The following is a 23,749-nucleotide window of genomic DNA, read 5'->3' on the forward strand; positions in this document are numbered from 1 at the left end:
CCCCAACCATCAACCAAAGTTCCAGGCTTTTCTCATCCTGCCTTCCCAGCACCAGAACCTCTCACGTCTTCAGCAGTCCTTGGTGTTACAGAGGTAAGTCGTTTTATTTTTAACTTTTTCTTCCTATGCTTTTTCACATACTGTCCCCCTGATTCTCATGGGGATGAAAAGGATCCTACACAGAAATGGAAGTCCTCAAGATCACAATAGAAAACTGTGATAACAAGAGAGGCACATGTGCAGAACTGAGATTTGTAAAGGTTGGTGGCAATAAACAGTTCTCAACTGTGCCATTAAGAAAGGAAAGAATAAGAAAGCAGCTGAAAAGAACAGCTGGACGAATATGAAGATGGGCAGGAGTACAAAGGGGAAGGATTCATTTAATAAGGACAAGATTAATATAAAGATAAATGAGCGTCAAAATGAGAGAGATTATTACACAAGCACAGCAGAAATAGTGGGATCACGTGAGAGCAGGAGCTCTATGTACAAATTATGATGGAAATAATCTCAAATTCAAATTAAGAGAAGGAAAAGTCAGGTCATGGAAAATGCTCAGACTCTTCTGAAGGACATATAGATGATTTTTTGAACAATGGAAAGAAAATTTGATCCTCACCTTTTTTCTTTTTGGCTATAGAAGTTTTTTTTAATTGATATGTAGTTGATGTACAATATTGTATGAGTTACAGGTGTGCAGTAAAGTGATTTGATTATACATATATGTGTATATATCTAAATTCTTTTTTTCTTTTCCATTAAATTTTTTTTTACGAGATATTGAATATAGTTCCCTATGGAAGTTAGTTTTAACTTGAAGTTATTTCTTTTTTTAGAAATCCTCACATTTAAACTGATGAAGTGATGGCTTATATTTAATCTAGCAAATTTTGTCTCTCCATTCCGTCCCCAGTAACTGAGTTCTAGTTTTCCATGTGACTTCTCATGCTGTTTCACACCTCGACCTTCGGCTCAGGCTGCCCTTTTTAGAATCCCCTTCACATCCGCTCTTTGCACCCGGTCTGTCTTTTAAGACACAGTCTGGCCTTCCCAGCTTTCCCGGAGCTATTGACACGCAGCAAGTCTCTTCTCTCCTTTGTGCCTTTACTGTATCTGTTCACTTCAGTTGTAGAGCTGTTGAATGATACTTGTCTGTGTTGATTCATTTTCATGTGTCTCTACCTCTCCTAGAATATAGAGCAGAATCTGTCTTTTATATATATTGCCAGCTTCTCCCAGGATAATGCCTATGATCTGATGGATACAGTAAATATATGTTGTCTTCCTGACTGATTGATTGAATGACCAAGTGTAGGAATATGATGTTTTCTGAAGTTGGGTTTTTGTTATATATATATATATTTTATAGGAAGAAAAATATATATATTTTATAGGAAGAAGCAGCAAAGCCAAAAACTGGGGGAAAAGAGAACGGCACTCTGACTATTCACCGTGTTCTAAAGGAGCAAGCAGATCATAGCAAATTGATCTCTATTGATGGAGCACACAAAAATGACAAAGGTGGTAAGCTAGTGTATATCTGTGGATTTTCTTCTATGCTTAAAAGCTAGTATGGTTGGAGGAAGGAGGGTATAACTCAGTGGTAGATCACATGCTTAGCATGCACGAGGTCCTGGGTTCAATTCCCAGTACCTCCATTAAAAAAAAAATAAACTAATGTAAACAATCTGAAGTGTGTAGATCCAAAGATGATAACCATTTCTTTTAAGTGTTTTTCTTTTGCCACCTTTCTTCATAAATATCCCAACTATGACCAAGTTTTCTTCCAGAAAATGCTTCAACCCTCTGAAATTCTTTCCTGCCACTTTATTTTATTGACATAGTCATGAATGGAGATAGACTTATATACGTATTTAAACTTCCCAGTGGTACGTGTTCTCATTAATGTATCTGTGACTGCATTTTGTAGGTGCAGCCTCAGCATTAGGATTAGGAGAAAAGGAAGGTGTGGAACCATCCTGGGATTCTGAGGTACTGTCTTCTATTATTATTATTTTCAAATATAAGCATTGCATGATGTTAAAACATAAATGGAGGGATGTTTTGACTTTACTTTCTCACTTTTGCATTTGCCCAGCAAAATTTTTCCCTCATATTTTTAACCTACACTTAGTAAAATCATTCCACGCTACATGTCATACCACTGCAGAGTGCACTTCTGTTAATTTTCCAGACTCACCTAATGAAACGGGTATATGTAGTGCAAAAACCAAGGCTTAGAAGTCACAGGGAATAGGTTTGGGCTCTGAAGTTACATTTTCTGAAAACTAATGAATTATTCTTGGTCAGCCTGTGACCAGATGTTTGTTTCTTTGTTATAAATGGATGTGTAAAACTCTTAGTGAGATTCAGAGAGAAACAAGTTGCATTAAAAAAAAAAAAAGTGTTTTTGTTTGTTTGTTTAACCACTTTGACCTTGAAAAGACAGTGCCTGTGACTTGAAAGTATTATTATGTTTGGATTGTCAGGTAGATCTGCAACGAACATTTCAGGAGAAGCAAAAGCATGGGGAATAGTAATAAATATGTGGGGTTAAAATACCAGCAGTTTGGTTGAGTGATGTTTTACTGAGGACAGCCCATTTTGGGCAGGGAAAATAGCGTACACTGAGTACCTTTATGGTGACCGGACTTGAAGGAAGCTAAGTGCAGGGTAGTGATGACCTATTCCAAGGTGACAGCCATGGAAAGAGGTCAGAAGAGCCTGAGCCCTTGGATCTTGGCAGCTCCTGCCTAGTGGCACAGCACTGTACTTGAAGTCAGCAGACGTGGTAGCATCCTGGTTCTGATCCACTGTGGGATCTTGGAAAAACTGGTCTGACTTGTTTGAATGTCAGTGACCTCATTCAAAAACATGGTACTGACACCTACCCCTCAGGTTATGTGTCATGAACAAAAATGTGGTAACAAATGTGAAAACACATTGTCAGTTGTAAAGGGTGCTATAGAAATGTAAGACAGAATGATGGCAGTGGCCACCAGTGACCTACTAAAATGTTGAGGACACTTTTTTAAATCTGAAGGATGATAAAATGGGAAAGTTAGAGTGGGCACGGGATTTCTCATTTGGGGTATGCTGAGTGTCGGTGGGCTGTTATCGGACATCTCCGATAGGTATGTAGTGCTTTGGTACTTGACGCCCTCTGGGGATTTTAGATGTTTTGAGCTTAAATAAATTCCTGTTCTTGAACACCAGCTATGCATCAGGCAGTTAGACACTGAATGTAGCAGTTGAGGGGTTAGGCTGTAGTGGCAGGAACAGAAGAACAAGTAAACAGGAACCGTTTTTCAGGGACAGTAAGTCCTTCATATAAGGAACGTGGAGAGCTTTAGGTTAGACAACAGTGGGGGAGATTGCAGTTAGGACTGGGGTGGAGTAAGGGTGGAATTTAGGTAGTCAGAAAAGAGCTGAGTGTGACCAAAGCTGCCAGGTGATGGACAGGAAGGAGCCAGTCACAAGAAGGTCCAGGGCAGGGATGTTCCGGGCAGAGAGAACAGCGGGTCCCGTCTGCTCATCACGGTGCTCCAGCATGTTGGAGTGGCCAGGAAGCAGCAAGTGGGTCCGTCCTTAGAATCACTTTTATTATCGTTGTGTGTAGAAAAGAGAATGTGCATCATAAGGGCCTGGCACATGCAGATGGTCACTAAACAGTGTTCTTATTCTTCCCATATTAAAGTAAATCTTATGGTACTTTTTTGAAGAGCTGCATAACTACATTTAAAATTTGTCTGGTGTTAATTTAAACATAAATGTTTTTCTTTCTAATTTGCTACCTTATTCAACTATTTTCCCTATCAATAAAAGTTTTATCAAATAATAGTTAGATTCTGCTAAGCCTTTGTTTACTGAAGTGTAGCAGTTTCCACAGTGTTCTGTTAATACTCAAAATGACAGACTCCAAGGCTTCTTTTCATGCCAAGTATGTTATTTTAATACTAAAGACAATATCTGCCCTAAGAAACATTTTAAATTTATAGCATGTATACTTATTAAAGAATATAGTTAAATATGTATATTTTTAATTTTATTTTTTATTGAAGTGTAGTCAGTTTATAATGTTAGTTTCAAGTGTACAGCAAAGCAATTCAGTTATACATATAAAAATACGTATTTTAAAAAAAAGTCCTCTTCTTTTGTCAAGGAATGCAAAATGGAGTTAGGTGTTTTGAAGTTAATTCTTTGTTGAAGTCTGCACATAAGTCAGTATATTGTCTGTGAAAATATTTGCTCTGGCTTTCCATGCTCAGTTTACAGAGTCAAAAGCCAACTGAAGATAAAAGATAGACTTGATCTCGAGAGTGTATTATGAAATTTTCTATTTAAATGTTTGGGTTTCTAGGATATGCTTATCTTGTTTTTAAATCTAATTGCTTTTAAAGTAGGAAATTAAAAAATAATAATAATAAGGTAGGAAACACAAGCATTTTCTTAGAAAGGGATTAGGAAATCTTTATGCAACTCATTATTAATATTAATTTTAACAGAGTACCTCCAAGATTCAACTACCGAACCATGTTGATCATTTATCTGGAGCTGCAGGTCAAGGAGAAAAAAATACATTAAATGGACAAATAGAAAGTAAGCACTGTATTTTATAAAAAAGTCATTTGACAGAATGTTGATTTAAAACATGAATTTGGATATATTCTCTCAGCCAAAGAAAATCACCTGTTGAACGTATAGTGAGGAAAAAAAGAGGAGAAAAGGAGGTAGATTGTATATCTTATCAGATGTCAGCAACAGATTAAACTAGAATGCTGTTTGAGGAGCTCAGTTGTTAGTTTTCTTTCAAGATGCTCTTTGACCTGAGGACAGTCAGGAAACCAGGAGAAAGGAAGGAGGGAGTGAAGAATGAGAGAGGCAGGGAGGAGGGGAGTAAATGAAGGAAAAGGAGGGGGGTCCCTGGCAGGAGGTGGTAATATAGAATAGTTCTTTAGAAGAAGGAAGAGGAGTGTTTGAAATGAGATGGGTATGAAGTGAGCTTAGCTTCTTCCAGCACCAAAGCTTGTCCGGGAAGCACAGCAGAATATTCCACTTCCCCGCCCCCCTGATCATTAGGAAGGCGGTGAGGACTGCAGTACCTGATCACGCAGAGCTGGGTGTGCCTGCCGTGGGTGAGCACAGGCATGTGTGGTCAGCTTTAAATGTCCGGAACTTCGTGTCATGCAGCATGTTGCTGCCTTATAGGATGGTGTCTCACAGGCCAACAGAAGAGTGGGAAAGAGGAAGAGAGCAGGGTGCATTCCGGGGAGGTCAGGAAAGCTGGAGCCTGGTAAAGGGTCTGTTGGAAAGTCTGCAACTTCTGATGCAGCTTTTGGGGAAGTGTTACAGTGAGGCGCGTGAGGATGGATTTCAGAAGGATCAGTTAAGTCCAAGTGCTGTAGAAGCAGACTCAGTATAGACCGGAGTTTCTCAAATTTTACTCAGTCACCCAGTGAAAAGTGCACATTCTGAGCAGTGGGTCTGCATTTCTAACAAGCTTAGGAGATGCCCTTTTTGCCGGTCTTCAGACCATGCTCAGAGGGTAGACTTGTGTTTAGAGGAAACAAGAAATTAATAAGGTTCATTCCATAAATGTTAAAGTTGTTATTTTCAGTGAATACTACACAGGTTTTGAAATATAAAAGACTTTTAATATCTAATAATTCTGTGGCAATTAAATTTTATTTTTGATCATCAGATTTCAATATTGAAAACTCAGTATACGTTCTTTCTTGCATGAGTGGATCAAGAAACTTCGATGGCTAGAGGATCCAAGAAATGTAGGCATACCAATAGCCCATGTGGGTATGGAAAAAAAATGAATATTTTTATGAGCTATTATTCTACAAGTGTGTATCCAATCTGATCAATTCATCACACTTTCTCTGATGATAAGTGAATTGCACATTCAAATGAACTGCCATCACAACTGTGGACTTCCTAAATTATAGGACAAATTGAAGAGCATGATAAATACTTGTAGTCTAATGGTGTCAGTCGCATTAAAGCTGTGCTGTTGCATTTTACCATCAGCTTTCACATTTGTCTTCTTGGAGCCATGATTTGTTCTTCTAATTAAAGCTCGCTTTTCTTCTCCTCAGGCAGCACGTTCACATTGGTATATGTGCACGTTTCTATGTTATAAAGTCATTTGAAACATAATCGTACTTTTGAAATCTTAACTGCATGTTTTGTTAAACCTATATTCCTGTTCTTTATTCAGTATCTATAATGGATTCATATTTCGGTCTTGTTGCTGTCCTAACTGCCCCTCAAAAACAAAACACCGAAACCTAATGTATTCATTTCCAAAGCAAGCATGAAGATTGCGCTCAGTACTAACTCCGCATAAATTGATAGTTGGCTTTCATATTTACATGTAATTGATTATGTGTCCCTTTTGGCTTTTAGATTCTACTGAAATGCATCCTCACTTGAAGGTAAAAACTTTTATACTCTTATCTTGATTTTTTTTTTTTTTTAATGAGGGTACTGGGAATTTAGCCTAGGACCTCATGCACTGCTAAGCAGGCACTCTTCCACTGAGCTAGACCCTCCACCCCTTGAATTATTGCTACAGATTGTATCAAATGTACATTATTAATTGGTTTGTTTCAAAAACCATTCAGCCTGCAGTTGGAGTGAAAAATTCTGTTCCTAATAAAACAGGAGGAATGAAGAATTTACAAACATTCAAATCAGGTAAATTTTGCAATACAAATTTAACTCAAATGAAGTACAGTCTTCTTATTCCTAATTCCTTTCATTTTTTTTCAAATTTAATTGAAAGATGACATAAATAAGGCAGATGTTATTATTGGCATCCATGATTGAAAAAAATATATAAGCATAAGAAAAAGATTTTTTAAAATGTCAGCTTTGACTCAGATGTTTCTATTGATTTTGGGAGACACTGAAGTGCTCAATTTGGAATCCCTATATTTCTTAGGGATTCTGAGAGATTGATTATTAAGTTCTAAGGTTTTTCCAGAGATTTAAAATGCTTAACTGAATTCTGACCTTTACATAGGGTAAAGCTTCACTTGCTAACATGTCAGTCATATTTCACTTTAATTATTTTAGTGCTGTCACATTGATGATATTTATTTATTTCTGTATTTATTTATTAATGGAGGTCCTAGGGATTGAACCCAGGACCTTGTGCATGCTAAGCATGTGCTCTACCACTGAGCTATTTCCCTACCCCAAAGATCTTAAGCCAACTGGATGTTTTGATTAGCAGTGTGTGTGGGGGGGAGGGGGTGGTGTCTTTGATTATTAAAAATGATGGAAGTAATTAGTCCTACCTTAATATTTGGTAGACACGATATTTTAAAACAATAATCCTGAAAGTTTTGGGGTTTAGGATTCTTTTTATACTATTAAAAATTGAGAATTCTGAAGAATTTTTAAGTGGGATTGTATCTATTGATGTTTAGTATATTATAAAATAAAACTGAAAGATTTAAAATACAAGCACACACAAACATTCCATTAGCCATTAGAGCTATGATGTTATCACATGTCATGTATCTGGAAAACTCCTCCACTGCACACTTAACAGAGAATGAGAATGAAAATAGCATTCAGTATTATTGTGAAAATAGTTTTGACCTCGTGGACTCCCTAGATGGAGGGAACTTGGGGCTCCAGGGCTTCTCAGATGACATTTGAGAACTGCTGTTTTAAACAGGGTTCATGGATGTGAAATGATAAAGGGGCCCTTGTGATGAAATGGGCTTTAAATTTCACTTCTACATTTCTTACCTTTTTTTCTTTAACTTGTCTTAAAAAGTGTAAATCTGACAACTTAATTCTTTAAAAAAAAGGAAAACATTTTTTACATATTTCCTGTCTCATGGCACTCTGTACTGTTTGGATCTAGTTTGTACCTAGACTTATCCTATTTTTATATGGAAAAAATTAGTCACTCAAGGCTATCCTTTCTTAAATAAATTTATGATGTTTATCCAAGCCTTAAGGAAAGAATTCTGAAGATATTGATACATTGAGGAAAGACTGGCTCATTGTAATTAAAGTAGTACCATTCAGTAAGTTTTCTTAAAGCCCATGTCTCTAGGACACAATACTGCCATGCATATTTAAACGTCCAGTAAATGGCTGGTTAGACATACATTTTGTTAATGAAAAAATTCATATGTTGAAGAATCCTAATTATTCATAAAGCTCTTATGGAATATAGACTGTTTAATAGAGAGTGTGAGTGAATCCAAATAAGAAATACTAGAGAATTAAAAGTAGAAAAAAGAGAGACAGTGGTTCCCTATGTGAACAGCAGTGACATGTAAAGCACAACCAGCTGGGAAGGAGCAGTGTGTTTGGGGGGAGAGGAGGATGTGGGGCTGTGGATGTGGGGCTGCTGCTCTGGAAAGAGAATTTGTACAAGTTAGTCAAGCTGGTATTGTTATTCACATTCTAATAAGTGGAAACTTTGTTTTCGGACTCTTCAGACGGGGATTCTACTAGTTTGAGACCCAACAATGCGGCTGGTCAAAGAGCCCAGCACTTGAAAGTCAATAAATGTCCGTTGGTATCACAATCAGTGACCACAGACCAGTCAGCACCCACAGAACTGAGGCAGATGGCCCTAGTAGATAAAGACCAGATGAATATTGGAGCCGTGTCTCTGTCAGAAAATGCAGTGCTCTGTGGCCTGCGTGAATCACAGCTGTCTGAGAACAGCAGCAGCAAGGAAGGTAATAAAGCAGCACAGAGAGCTAGATATTGTCCACCTGTGTGTGGCTTCACCACACTCTGACTTTGCAGAAATCACTTTGTGGCAGGATCTCCTTTGTGTTTACTCCTTTTATGCAACCTACAACCAGACAATACCTTTTGGCATGACATTTACATTTATCCTCTGACCAAAGCAGCATATTAAATAGCAAAGAGGGTTAGGAGAAAGTAAGTTCGTTCAGACTAGTATTTAGCACACTCCTGAGAGTGGGTAGGAGGATGATGTCTAGAGCTTTGTGACTAGTTGGGAAACCTAGGTGGACATCCAAAGATTCCCTTCTCAAAGTATGGTTTCTTAGCTTTATTTTTATCTTGCTCTGAATTTATAAGTATTAGTTGTAGCTATATTCAGTGTAACTGAAAAAGAATCTCTGCAAATAAATATCAAAATATTTCTAGTATATTCTATGACTTTCTGTATTTTAGAAGTGGCTTTCCCAGTGGTAGCGGCAGTCATTGGGAATTTGCTACACAGAACCTCCTTCTTAACTGTCCACATAGTATATCAGCTTGTTTTATTATTTTTGATGGATTGATAGGTCAAAAAGGATATTGGTTTTTAAGGAGTGCTTTATCACTTAAAAAGAATATATGGACTATCAATTCTAGTTCTTCTAGGATACCCAGTCTGTTGGTTAACCACATCTAATATGTGTTCTACTTTATATACCAATTAATTTAGTACCTTAATCAGTGATATGATCAGAGCTGTAGTAATAAATCGTACAATATTTTTTCTACTCCTATAGTTTTATCTTCTTTTCTTTCCTTATCTGTAGAATTAATGTCATATTTACAAAAGATTCTCAATTATCTTCTATAGTAGTGACTACAAGCTATAAACTCAAAGTTTTTTTAAACCAAACAAGTGACTTGTTTGCTCTTGTTTCTTCATGAGCTTGGGAGATCCAGAAAGCAGGACTTAAGACACCTACATGAGCTCCCTCAACACGGGAAAATGTGAAACAGAAAAACTACAACAGAAATAGAAGCAACTGAAAATAGTTCATGCAGATCATGTCTCTTCTCAGTTGATATCTTTTATAAAGTAATAAACAGAGTCTAGTTCTCCAGGGACCCAGTAGTCATGCATTTATTTATTTAATAAAGATTCTGTGCTGGGCCCTGATAATCTTAAATCCTAAATATTTCTGGAAACATTCCCTCAGTTCAAGCCTGCATCTTATTATTTTTTTTTTTTACATTATCAATTCCTTCAAATTTGTCTCCCTCCATTTATTTTTATGCCCTTTAAATTCATCCCTCCTGCAGCACGTAGAGTGATCTATCTCAAATGCACACATGACCATGAAACACTCTTTAAAGCATATTAATGTCCAGGCACCTTACAGGGACAGGTAAGGCTTTCATGGTCTGACTTCTGCCTGGCTCTCCATCTCTAGCGCCCTCTGTCTGTCCTTTGCTCTGGTGTTCTGAGCTGCTGGTGGTGCCCTCCTCACCTGCCCTGTATTTCACACAAATATTGACCCTCTCGTGTGCATCTCTCCCTTGCTGCCCAGCCTTGCATGCTCTCTTCCTTTCCTGACCCGCGTTCCTGGGAAGCTGGCTGACCTCACTGTTGAAGTCTTAGCTCAGGCATTCTCTCTAGAAAAGCCATCCCTGACACCTTTTATCCACATTCTTCTGTAAACTCCAGTGCCTACTGCTAAAGCAGGAACTCAATAAGTAATTATTGAGTGAAATAAATAAAGACTGTTTATACAAAGGTACTTTTAAGAGTTTGTCCTCTACAGCATAGGAGCAAAGAGGATAGACATGTAAAGAAATAGTTTACAGCTCAGCTGATGAAGATACACTAGAAAAATCTGTGAAGTACCAAGGTAGCTCCAAGGGAAGAGATCCCTGTGTCTCTGTAGAAAGATAGCTGTAATCAAGGAGGACTTCACAAAGCAGGCTGAGTCTTAAAAGAGGAAAACGAATTTGTCAGAACAATAGAGGGAAACATTTCAGATTAAGGAAAGATAAAAGCATAAAAAGTAACAGTAATTTTGGGGACCATGAATAGCATTGCTCTTGAAGCTTGGTATGTTGTTAAAAAGGTAGTTAGGAGGTACAGAATAGAGTCTATTGTGACTTTGTATATTTCTAGTGTATTTTTAAATTTTTTTCTCTTTCTCTTTGCTTTATTCATGTCTGGTGGATGAATTTGCAAATGAAACTTTGAAATGTTTATGTGCCTTTAATCTGGTAATATCTAGTATTTCCCAAATACTTTGTTGAAGTTTTAGATAATTAGAAGTATTTCTTAAAGAAGTAAATGTTCAGCTAAAGATTAAGCTTAATTTAAACTGTCAATTGATGAAATGTTTTTTTATCTGTTTTTATGAAGATGATGCCTTTCATCTAGCTGTTCTAAGTAGTTAATTTTAATTAAGCATATTCATTTTTCAGCAGACCTAGACTTAGAAATGACATCTAAGGAAGAGCAAGAAGGACTTGATGGAAGTGAAAACAACCAGTCACAGGTATGTAAAAATGTAAATTTAAATTTCTGGTTTAATATTGTTTTCTGTGCTTTAATAACACAGTTCAAAAGAAATTGCCTTTCAAACTAGACTTTTAGAGTCAATAAATAATTATTTAATATTTAGTTTTTAATAGCATTTTATCTAGTTACAAAGCTTAAAGTATCATTAGGGTCTATAATAATTTATAGTTAAACTTTATCCTTGGAATTGAGGCAAAAAACCTTCCTGAATATTGTTTACTTCTTCCATTTTTATAACTTCTTCACATGATAAAGAAGGTGATATCAAATATTAAATCATGTGATTAAGTAGTTGAAATTGTAAACAATATAGCAGTGATGGCCACTAAGTTAGTTTCATGTAAGGAACAGTCATTCCCAGTGGTCCAAAATTTGCAATTTCAAATTGCAAGTCATTGATGCCAAGATGAAAGATTTCTTCTGTCTTGTGATCTCTATGTATTTGATTTCAGAATCTACAATCAAGGAGAGAATAGGGGTCATAGAGTCAACCCAACTGCCTATTAAGAGAATCAAACCTTCCAGGATTGGACCTTTGCTCTTACGGAACAAAGAAAACCTTTCTAATTTATTTCATTTCAGGGTTGGAAATCAGTAAATATTATTAAAAATTCTTTTATTCACTCTCACTAGTGAATATTAGAGTATAATACACCTGGATGGATGCAGAGAATACATATTGAGATAGATCACTATCATAGTATATAGTTTGCATTAAAATTTAGGAATTTTTTCCTCTTTCTGATTGATGTTAATTGATTTTGGCTCCTAATAATTTACAGTTTGCCTTTTCTCCAGTTATTAGTCCTTTTTAAAAAATCTTTACATGCACTGGAGGGGCTCACTATTTAAGGTATGAGAGGTGAAATATTTTTTAGTGAGGAAGCCTTTGTAATGTTAAAAACCTAATCTCTAATTCTTGGTAGATTTAACATGTATGAATTGTTTAGTTGAAACAAACAGTGACAAAGTTAGGTTTCTGAGTTCCTATTTTTCTCCTATTTCAAGGCTAAGGCAAGTTATTTTTCACTTCTTTGTTTGTGAGTAGCCAAACATAGATTAAGAAGTTTGTTAAATTTTAATTATTTTCTAATTTTTCTTTATCCGTACTTGACTACTTAAGGATAAATGTGTTTTACAAGCATGTACTGTGAAAGAAAAGAAATCTGAAGGTCAAATCAGGCAGATTAATCTTTCACCTGTGCATCTGCAAAAAATGCCTGGAGAACCAGGAATGAATAAGGAACAGGACAGAAAGGACGTACCTGTATCTTCAAAACATTCTTGTGTGGAGAAGCATGAGGACATGTGGGTCAAAAAAGGCAAATTAGACTGGAAAAATAATACAAAATTTATCACAAAGGAGTTAAATCAGAAAGTCAGTAAAATCCGTGAAAAATGCAAAATTACTGTTCATCGTAAGGCAGAGTCACTACATGACAACTCTGAACTACATGGTGACTTAAAGGAACTATGTTCCAATGTGACAAATAATATATGTGATTCTGAGGAAAAAGATGCACCTGGAGCCTCCGTCTCTGAATTCCAGGCGTTCCCTCCACACGAAGAGCCCAGTCTTGAAAATGTTTTTCCATCTTACTCCAAGTCTGGTTCAGCAAAGTATGGCTGCCAGTCATCTTCAAAACTTTATTTAAATGAAAATAAGTTAACTGAAAATGGTGAACCATACACTGAACATGTTTTTAATAAAAATGAGGAGGGTTTTTATAATGATAGAGCAAATGAAGTAAGGAACCGAGTCCGACTTCTGGTGGAAGAAGACCAAGAGTTTGATACGAAAAGAAAACAGAAAAGGAGCCAGAGTGCTCCCTGGAAATCAGACACTGGACACGCACCTCAGGTCAGTGACCCAGAAAGCCTTTTTGGCCTGTGGCTTTCCCGCCCTGGTGAGATGAAACACATGATTCAGATAAAAAGTCACGCTATGTCTGCTGTTTCAAATACTTACAAGAAAACCAAACCAATACAAGACCAGCTCCAGAAGCCATTGCTTGCAGATAACTGCGGTGCTAATAACTCTAAAATCATGGACCCCAAATTAGGAAATGTGAGTTCTTCTCCATCAAGTGGTAACAGAACAAAGTATATCTAAGAGTTACACCAAGATATGCAAAGGTTTAAGAATGAGGTAAGCATGTTACAAGTAGAATTCCTGGCTTTGGAAAAAGAAAATTCAGCTTCAAAAAGAGGTAGAGGTTCCTATGCTGCTACTGTGTTTTTTCTCTTTATCAATCATCTCTTCCGTTCTGATCCATATCTGATCTGATTTTCCACTTAGGAAAATAGCTTATGTATAAAATGGGGGTGATCTAAATATGTAATTGTGTAGAAACAGACTATTTCTGCCATCTAAATAACAGGAATTCAGGGAAGTATTTTCCTGGGTTTGGTTCCTTAATCAACATAAGTCTCTGTGTCAGTCTTTCATATGAAGTGGGAAAGTAGTTCAGCTGTGTGCCACGTGACCTTCTGAGCCAGAATAAATGCAAGTGAAATGGCTTAGGAAATATAATAAGCTCAAGGTTTGTTTGTTTGTTTTTAATCTATTGGCTTAAATATAAGTTGCATTTCCATAGAATGGGAAGGAAGCAGTGACTGAGAGAAGGGATATAAGCACACACTCTCACTAAACTGATCCATTCATTGTGCGTTAGTGAGTGCGGGCTTACCTGTCTCACTGATCACTGGACACTTAGAATTCCATCATGGCCACTTTGAGATGTTCTTAAGAATAAGTGCTCCCACATATTCTTGAATCACCACTCTTGGGTGTTTCTGTTGAGTCAGACCCTTACATTGTATTATTTAACAAAATGTAGTAAGTTTTGACATGAATTATTTTATCATATAGGTAGTATGAACCCTCAGCAAAAAAAAAAAAAAAAAAAAAAAAAAAAAAATCAGTATTTATCTCCAAAGGAGAAAACTTGAGTTTTGAGATGCACTGAATGGTTTTCTTTACTTCTAGTAATAGATTTTTAAAATGTGTGTGTGTGTTATTTTGTGTGAGTGCAAAGAGTGTGAAAGATAGACAGAAATCGGAAGGTGTTCTCCTTTAATAGAAAAAGGAGATGAGCCCTGCCACCAGCTCTGCCAAAGTCACACTTTTAACTTATCTGATCAGTTTGATGAATTTATTTGGTAGCTTATTAGATTCAGTGTTATAGAATTGTATCATCTCTTTTGACACCGTGAAATGCTGAAGATTGCTGCTTTAGGGGCCTTGGACAAATCACTTAAACTTTCTTGGTTGTGTTCCCATTATCAGTAGACAGTGGGGCTAAAGTAGATCACTCATTACTCCTATGCCCTCTAGCTACAAAATGGTCATGGTTATTGAATGCGAAATTGGGGAGCATTATTCCTATTCCAGAATTCCACACTAACTGGCAATTCATCAGTTTCACTCTGCTCCTTTCGGTAAACTTGGGTCTATATATTTTATTAAACACCACTTTTTTGATACCCCAGGATTCAAATGAAACAAGAATTATAAAAAGTAGTGGGGAAAGGATAGCTTTAGCACAGAAAGGAGATTGTTTCCTTTCTGTTACTGAAGCACCAAGGTGTGACATCTTCTAAATCTGGCTGTTTAATACAAAATCTAGGTGGCAAAGACAGAAGAGGACAAATTTTATGCCTTTGTCTTTTTATTTCTCTGTCTCTGCCATTCACATGCAGAAGAGTGGATGTAACAGCACAACATTAAGAAAGCCCTTTTAAAATTTTGGAAATTCTGTTTCTTTTCCTCAAACAGAAAGAAGCAGAATTTACAAACGTTTCAATGTCTTGAAATGATAAAATTAAAATAAGCACAAAAATATTTTAATCAATTGAAATCAGGGCAAACTCTGAGTCAAATGATAAAATGAATGAAAACAAAGTGTTTATCATGAATAAAGTAATAATTACCTTTTGTATCAAACTTTCACTAAAGGTTAAAGGAGAAGAGAACAGGAACAAAAGTGGTGAACTGAAAGGATCAGAAACCATGTGTGATGGCAACTGTTATAAAGGACTAACTCAGCAGAGGAAGAGGAGAAAAACTGATGACCAGCAGTTTCCTGCTCTGCAGAAAGGAAATTCTGATAGGTAAGCCTATATCAGTATTCAACAGTAGATAATTATTATTTCCCTAGTATTCAGAATTTCTTCCCACACTCATCTCTGTACTTGCTTCCATGTATTTTGCACTCTTCCTTCCAGGTTCCGAGGACACTCCTAGAAGCCAAATGCCTAATCTTTGTGCTCACATTCTAATCTCTTAGGTAGAATAATTTCCTCCTGTCTCTTTTGCTCATGACCTGTTTATTTCCCCTCTTCTGTAAAGCCTTCCTTATGCTCACTTATTACTTTCCATATCAGCTTTTGCATATCACATTGTATCATAATTGTATATCTGTCTTTGAAGCAAGAATTTGTATTTCCTTGCCTATGGTTGGCACTTGATAACCATTTTGTGAATTAATAAATGACTGAAGATGGGTAAGAGTTGGAATTTTACAAAAATTGTTTTTTAAAAATTTATTAGTAGAATTATTTTTTAAAAATTGGCTTTTTTATGGATTGTTTTAAAGTAGCTCTCCTGGCTTGCCTATGAAGGAAGTAAAGAAGAATGAAAGTGGAAAACGGATATTAGAAGCATCTGTGACTTCACATGTATTTGAGAAGACTGCCTCACTGGCTGGTGGTCTCCTACACATGAATGACAACAGCAGTTTAAGTGAAGGCGATCTAGGTCATGGCAGGGAAAATCTACAAATTCTTTATTTCTAGGTGAAGGCATATTGGCAGTGATTACCTTCTCTGGAAATAGAACAGCATCATATAGTGCAAAGGCTAAGGCAAGAGATTTCTCAACTATCAGAGGAACACTGCCAAAAGGTTAAGTTGAGGACAAGTGCTTTGACCAGAAGTAGTTTCAATAATACGTCCCCATGGAAGCCAGGCTGCAGTGAATCGGTCTAAACAGCCCCTTAGAGAACATTCACTGGGAAGGCAGGAGAGGACTGGGTGACAACTGAAGGGGGACGTGGGGCTCGTGGGGGTTCCCTTTTTTTTTAATGATAAGATGGTAGTTTGTAGAGCATGTCTCTAAGCTGTTGGAATTGATTCCGTAGAAGACACGTTTTTCAGTTTAACCTTGTTTGCATTTCCGATATTAGAAAGTGTACTGATTGTATTACATTATCTTTAAAATATTGTAGTAAACTTCTATTCACGTATAGTTGTTGTAAGTGCTTATTCATTGGTTCTGAAGTGTAATATTTTTACACAATTGAATATGCAGATAATGACTTTAAAGTTACACTATTGTACATAGATTTTTAAAAATTGTATACTCATAATAACTATACACACACTTAGGCCATACTGAATAGGGTTTAATCATTCCTTGATGATTCTAGATATTATAGTGTCTTTGACAGTATCATCATCGGTGGCTATGGTTTTGTATGCTATTGTAAAATATCAGATTATATTAACTTAATATTTGTTTAGATTCTAGGAAGAAGGGGAAGATTTTGTTTGTATACAATAGAATAATAAACTATTAACAATCTGTCACAGATGATTACTTTTGGATTATTAAGTTCTAAATTACAAAAGCCATCATTCCTGTACCAAAATTGTCATTAACATGTTTTGTTTGCTCCATAAGGACATGTCAAATGCATGAACAAACAGCTGAATGGATAATGAATGCCCACTGATTAATTTCTTTAGCAAAAACAAATCTTTATTGAAAGTTGATTTCCAGTATTGCCTAGGTCTAAAGTCTTTTTATTTTTAAAAAATAAGTGTTAAGATTCAGAAATTCTTACTACTATTATTTTAACTTTTTCAATTGAGTCATAGTCATTTTACAATGTTGTGTCTAATTCCAGTGTAGAGCACAATTTTTCAGTTATACATGAACATACATATATTCATTGTAACATTTTTTTTTTTTGCTGTGAGCTACCATAAGATCTTATATATATTTCTCTGTGCTGTACAGTATAATCTTGTTTATCTGTTCTACATTTTGAAATTCCAGTCTGTCCCTTCCCACCCCCTGCCCCCTTGGCAACCACAAGTTTATATTCTATGTCTATAAGTCTGTTTCTGTTTTGTATTTATGTTTTGTTTTGTTTTTGTTTTTAGATTCCACATATGAGTGATCTCATATGGTATTTTTCTTTCCCTTTCTGGCTTACTTCACTTAGAATGACATTCTCCAGGAATATCTATGTTGCTGCATATGGTGTTATGTTGTCGGTTTTTATGACTGAATAGTATTCCATTGTATAAATATGCCACATCTTCTTTATTCAGTCATCTGTTGGACATTTAGGCTGTTTCCATGTCTTGGCTATTATAAATAGTGCTGCTATGAACATTGGGGTGCAGGTGTCATTTTGAAGTAGGGTTCCTTCTGGATATATGCCACAGAAATTATTATTTATAACTATACCTAGACATAGAATAATAATAGAGATTCATTTACTATGTTAGTTAAAAATACTTAAAAATAAATATTACTTTCTTAGCATATTGTGAAATGCAAGTATTGAAGCCAGATTGCCTGGGTTGGAATTCTGGGCAGACATAGGGGCTTCGGCAAGTGACTTAGCCTTTCTGTGCCTCATTTTCTTCCTGGGTAAAGTAGCTAATGTATTACCTACCTCCGAGGATTGTTGAGAGGATTAAAATGTCTTTAAGGCATGTGAAGTGCTGATAATAATGCATAGTGGTTGCATATTAAGTCCTCAAAAAAGCTAATTTCATGATTATTAGAAAAGGGTTTCTTTCATATAAGGACTTAAGTAACACTTTCCAAATAGGTTTTAGTGCCTTAAATGCCAGTTTTTATTGAAAATGACAACAACAAAAAAATCCTGGTATATTTTTTCCTATCAAATAATGCAAATAACCTTATGTTTTTCCTTTTCCTTTGTTTTTCCACTTGATCTAAATTTAACACTTTGTTAATAATATAATTGATATACTTTCTTTGTCCTTTAATGTTACGGTTTCCATTTTTTGTTTAATCCCTTTTATTGAAAATTAATTATCAATGCAAAGATTTTATATAAAAAATAATAGGTTTACATATTTCTTTTATTTTCAATATTTAGTATTTGGCTGAAATGAATTGCTTTTTTTTTTTTTGGTCTTCAAAGAAAACATCTGCTAAAAAGGACAAGGTATAGTAAAATATTAATTATAAAAATATTATCCTGTAGTAAAAAAATTTATAAAAGATAGAGTGGAAAAACAGAAAATCCTCCTCTGTTGTAGAGACATTTACTTAAAAATAATTTAGAAACACTATTGATAAAGTTAGCCTTTTGACAAAAATCAGTTCTTTCAAGAAGTGTCTGTTTTTGCTCTCATAAAAAGATGGATATTTATCACCTCAGTACACTGAGTATATTTTATAACTGTTGGAGACGCTGTGAAATAGTATTATTTATTTGTAGGTCAAAGAGCAGATGAATTCTGTGGATGACCTCGATGACTTAACTCTGTCACCGGAAACAGCTTCCGAGGACTGCGAGTCGCTTTACCCTAATTATAAGAACACCCTGAGGCTAATCGAACGACTTGGCCTGGAGTGTAAAGGTAGGACCCCCGTATGACTACAAAGCCTTTTTAAGTATCTCGTGGTAACGTGTGCACACCTAGTACTGCCCCAGGGAGCACGGATATGTTATAGTCCGCTGTGTCTCAGAAACCTGCTTTGTGTTAAAGCAGAATCAGACGTGTTGCGCGCTGCCAGCCAGGGGCTGTGACCGCTCCCACTCCGTGTGCTTTCTGTTGGCTCTGCTGCTCCTACGCCTTCACCCAAGGTCAGGTTATCACTACTTCCCTCCTAGAACACTGAAATCACCTCAAGACTTTCTTCTCTGCCGTTCCACCTCCTGGAACCTTGGTCTACACTGCAACCATGATTACTAGATAGTTTTTAAAATTCAGATCTTTGTTACTCCCTTGCTTAAAATCCAGCTCCTGCTTCTCACAGCTCCGTGGTTAAAGGCCACAGTCCTCTGGCTTCATCTTGTTTCATTTTATTACCCTTCTTTCCACATGAATTTTAGAATCAGCTTGTCAATGTGAAAAAAAAATCTGCTAGTGTCCTGGACATTAGATGTAGATTATGTTAAATCTGTAGATTAATTTGGGGAGAATTGACTTCTTAACAATATGGAATTTTTAACCCCAAAGTTTATTTCTCCACTTATATAGGTGTTCCTTGATTTTCTCAGTAATATTTTAGAGTTTTTAGTGTCTGGGTCTTTCCATCTTTCATGAGTTTACCTGTATTTCTTATTTTTCAGTGTAGTTGTAAGTAGTATATTTTTATTTGTTTGTTTGTTTTAAAATAATATAATTTAAATTTTAGTTTCTGATGATAGAAATACAGTTGATTTCTGTATGCTGACTCTGTGCCCTCCAACCTGGCTGAGCCCATTGATTAGTTCTAGTAGCCTTTTTATGGATTCTCTCAGATTTTCTATGTAACCAAATGTGGTCAAGATTTTTCTTCTTTAAACTACTCTCTTACTAAAGATAGTTCACATTTAAGACTTGCAGCCAATAAATACATTCTCTGTCACAGCTAATCAGCTCTGTCACTGTTGCGACAAGAGTAGCCATAGACAATACAGAAGTTAATGGATGTGGCTGTATTTCAGTAAAACTTTATTTACCAAAGCAAGCAACCCAGCCCACAGGTTGGAGTTAGCTGACTCGCACCATGTAATCATATTCCTCGCTGACTAGCAGACAGTTTTACCTCTTCATTTCCCATCCAGATGCTTTTTGGTTCTTTATTTTGCCTGATTGCACTGGCTCCAGTATAGTGCTGAATAGGAGGAGTAAGAGAAGCCATTCCTGTCTGGCTCCTCACCTTCTGGGAAAAGCATTCCGTTTTTCACCGTTGCGTATGGTGTCAGCTGTAGGGTTAGGACAGATCTTTGTCATAGTGAAGACGTTCCCTTAGTCCCTAGTTTGCTGGAAGTTTTTACTAGGAATAGATGTTGAGGTTTGGGAAGTGCCTCTTTTTATCCACTGACATGATCATATGGTGTTTCTTTTTTAGTTTGTTAATATGATGAATAACATTAATTGATTTTTACTTGTTAATACAGCCCTGCATTGTTGGGATACACCTCACTTGGCCATGATGAATTATCCTGTATTGTTGGATTTAATTTGCTAATGTTTTGTTTAGAATTTTTACCTCCATTTTCATGACATTAGTTTTCTTTCTTGTAATATCTTTGTCTGGTTTTGGATTCAGGATAATGCTAGCTTTGTAGAATGAGGACATATTTCTTCCTCTTCATTTTTTGAGGAGAATTTGTGTAGAATTGGTATTAAATTTTCCTAAAATATTGGGTAGAATTCACCAGTATAACCACTGGGACTGGAATTTTCTTTGTGGTAAGGTCTTTAAATAGGACTTTCATTTTGGTTTTTAAGATATAGGGCTTTTTAGCTTATGTGTTCTTTCTTAATTGAGCTTTTGTAATTTCTCTCTTTCGAGGAATTTACCCACTTCATCTGAATTGTCAAATTTATTTACATAATGTTCCCAATATTACTTTGTCATTCTTTTAATATCTGCAGAGCTTAGAAGAATGTCTTCCACAGAATAGATGCTCAGTGCCATCTGTTCAATGTATGGATGAGTGAATGCAAAATGCACAGTCCTTTATACACAAAAATTACTCATACATTATATTTCTATTTGTGTTTTCTTCCTAATGCAGATTATGTTACCTTATTGAAAATTCAGAATGCAGTTCATTCATTCAGAAGATTAGTAGAATGTAAAGAATCTGACTGTAAACTACTTAGAGGAAAAGTTAAAAAAAAACGGAAAATAAGGTCAACAAGCTACAAAAAGAGCTTTTGGAAGCAAGAGAAATGAATTCACAGTTAGAACGTCAAAATGTGGTGTGGGAACGAGAGCTCTGCAGTCTGAGGTACTGAATTCCTTGGTTTTAAAGAAATATTTGAACTCTTTATATTTAATACTGTAGATATGTAGGAGAAGTCTTATCATTGCTAACTGACCTTTTGGGATTTTACAGGGGAGAAAATTTCTTTAATATTGTGGAATATGAGACTCTTGGAAATAACACAGCAATATATATATATATTATATATATATATATAATAATATATATATATATATATATCCTCATTCTATATTTCTTTAAAAAAAGACCTTTGATCCTTATCTCTCAATTGTCCTCCAGAAAGTTCATATTACTTTACATTCCCACTTGCAGAATTATGAAATGAACAATTCTCTCAAGGCAGAAACTTAAAAAAATTTATGCAGTTTTATTCTTGACATATGAATAGATGGAATAAAAAGTAAGGTGGAAAGTGATTGCTGGTTAGTTTCTTCAGCATCTCTCTCATGCAGAGATAAGATCAGTTCAAAGGTCTATGCTGAAAGCACAGATTACTATTTATTGTTTAATTACTTATTATGGATCCTGCCTTGTTTCAAAAGGGATTTAAAAATGATTTACTAAATAAATAATAGTCAACAAGGTAAGTTCAAAGTGTTGCAAAAGAAGAAACATAAAGTGTAGGGCATCAGGTAGTAGACTCCCCAGCCTCGCCTTGGATTATGCTAATTAGCGGATCTGTGTTCTGGAAAAGACATCTGTGGCTGTTACCTCCCACTGTAGATCATTTAGGAGTACCTGTAATATTTCATGAAGTTGAAATTTTATTTCTCATGAACTTATAAACTTGTTTCTAAACAACTTCTCTTAATTAGTAACTAAATTCTCTGTTCTAATAAAGGAGTAATTTATGACTATGTGGGAAAAAAAGGGTAATTCTCAACTCATACCTTACTGAATAATTGCAAAATTTCTTTCCTACACTATTCACCAGAGTTACTCTTGACTGAAACTCAGTAGCATTATGTCTTTTCATTGCTACTTTTCAAATATATATATCTTTATGAAGAGATTGAAGTGAGGAATTTAAAATGTGAGACTTAGAAATGAAAAAAAAAATGAGAACATAGAAATTCCATTAGGGTAATAAACTGGCATGTGAAGAACCAGATCATAAAATGAACTTTTTATTTTCTAACAAAATTAATTTTAAGGGAGAAACAATACAATGAAAAAGTTTTCCTGAAACAGCAACTTGAAAGCACTGTCCAACCACTAGAATTTGAACTGAAGAGCATAAGGAATAAACTGAGTCAGGTAAATTAGCCTTAGGTGAAAATTCATATCTCTAACACTGTTTCATCAATATTATTTATAATATTCCTTTGAATTAATCTATATTTTCATTTAAAACAAATTTAAAAATTTATCTCATCCTAAATATGAACTATGACATTTAGAGCTTAACTTACTAATTTCTTGGTGTTCTTGGCATCTAGTAGATGCTCTGTGTCTTTTCTGAATGAAGGAATGGAAGGTAAATTGTTATATAATCAGAGCTAAGGCTCTTAATGAGGGGGTAGCTCTAAAGATTAGACATCAGATATAATTTTTAAGTGTAATCAGATTTATTCATTTTTTATTTTAAGCCTTCTGGATTTGTTGTATTTCAGAGAAAGAAAAGCTTTTCCAGTTCTGAGCTTCTTAAACATTCTTTTGTGATTTCTTTCTTACTTTCATGGATTCACTGTCTTTAATTAAATTTTTGAACTTTTGGGGATTTCTGCTTGTTTAAAGTTTGAGATTTGTATCCATCTTAAGTTTTTCCAGTTGGACATCCAGTTATTGCAAACTTTTTGTTGTATAAACTTAGAGATTAGTCTTTCACTTCAAAGGAAATTGTGATATGTCAGTTTATTGTGTACAGTTCAAACAGTAAAAGATGAGTGGTTTCACTTACAGGACACAATGAATTTTGAGGTGTCTGACCCAAAAGATAATGGCAAGGTGCTTCCTCGGCAACTTTCTGAAGCTGAAAGTCAATTCCGTGGCCCAGAGATTGAGCTATACCCCAGGAGAGATGCTCTTAGACCAATGATGTTGGTATTAGAATGTGTGCATAGAGACCAAAACCAAGCCCAGTGTTCAAACAAGGAAATTGAACCCTTGTATCAGCATGAACAAGGGAAAGTCAATAAATACGCTGGAAAGCAGGCATCCTTGGAGGAGAGATTGCGTGAACTACAAAGTGAAAACATGTTGCTTCAACAGCAACTTCATGTTGCTCAAAATGAAGCCAAAAGTAAAAAGACAATTAATATCCCAGAGCTGTTTCCAGATCAGATGAGTAAAGCCATGCATAAACAACTTCTGATGCTGGAGGAAGGAAACAAGCAATCAATCAATGAATGCAAATGTGTAAAAGACAGAATGTATCAGTATGAAACTGACAGAGCAGAAATGCAAGTAAGTACCCAGAAACAGAACTAATTTTCAGACTTCCTCAAAGAAAATTCAAAGTAGTATCTGATGAAAGCTAAATGTT

At 35.6% G+C, this 23,749-nt stretch overlaps 2 protein-coding genes across 10 annotated transcripts in view; both read left to right on the top strand.

The window, feature by feature from the left end:
- On the top strand, nucleotides 1-15,364 carry LOC141576022 (putative coiled-coil domain-containing protein 144B). Of its 9 annotated transcripts, none has more exons than XM_074358176.1 (10): nucleotides 1-93; nucleotides 1,395-1,524; nucleotides 1,931-1,992; nucleotides 4,506-4,599; nucleotides 5,702-5,783; nucleotides 6,415-6,443; nucleotides 6,633-6,705; nucleotides 11,173-11,246; nucleotides 12,393-13,418; nucleotides 15,228-15,364. In XM_074358176.1, exons 5-9 carry the CDS (start codon nucleotides 5,762-5,764, stop codon nucleotides 13,380-13,382), a joined length of 1,188 nt encoding a protein of 395 aa, XP_074214277.1. In that variant the 5' UTR covers nucleotides 1-93; nucleotides 1,395-1,524; nucleotides 1,931-1,992; nucleotides 4,506-4,599; nucleotides 5,702-5,761; the 3' UTR covers nucleotides 13,383-13,418; nucleotides 15,228-15,364. The 9 variants fall into 9 exon arrangements, with proteins under 9 accessions (XP_074214277.1, XP_074214278.1, XP_074214276.1 ...); XM_074358177.1 differs by having other exon boundaries at nucleotides 1,395-1,521; nucleotides 5,702-5,808; XM_074358175.1 differs by having other exon boundaries at nucleotides 1,395-1,521.
- Nucleotides 13,398-23,749, top strand: part of LOC105062093 (ankyrin repeat domain-containing protein 26-like) — a 27,428-nt gene continuing 17,076 nt past the window's right edge. The window contains 9 exon segments of the mRNA XM_074358001.1: nucleotides 13,398-13,418; nucleotides 15,228-15,382; nucleotides 16,699-16,744; nucleotides 18,412-18,480; nucleotides 18,757-18,898; nucleotides 21,052-21,149; nucleotides 21,152-21,267; nucleotides 22,419-22,521; nucleotides 23,167-23,670. Of these exon segments, the coding sequence (XP_074214102.1) occupies nucleotides 13,398-13,418; nucleotides 15,228-15,382; nucleotides 16,699-16,744; nucleotides 18,412-18,480; nucleotides 18,757-18,898; nucleotides 21,052-21,149; nucleotides 21,152-21,267; nucleotides 22,419-22,521; nucleotides 23,167-23,670 (1,254 nt within the window).

Source organism: Camelus bactrianus, chromosome 35 (assembly GCF_048773025.1).
Source record: "Camelus bactrianus isolate YW-2024 breed Bactrian camel chromosome 35, ASM4877302v1, whole genome shotgun sequence".
NCBI classification, from domain to species: domain Eukaryota; kingdom Metazoa; phylum Chordata; class Mammalia; order Artiodactyla; family Camelidae; genus Camelus; species Camelus bactrianus.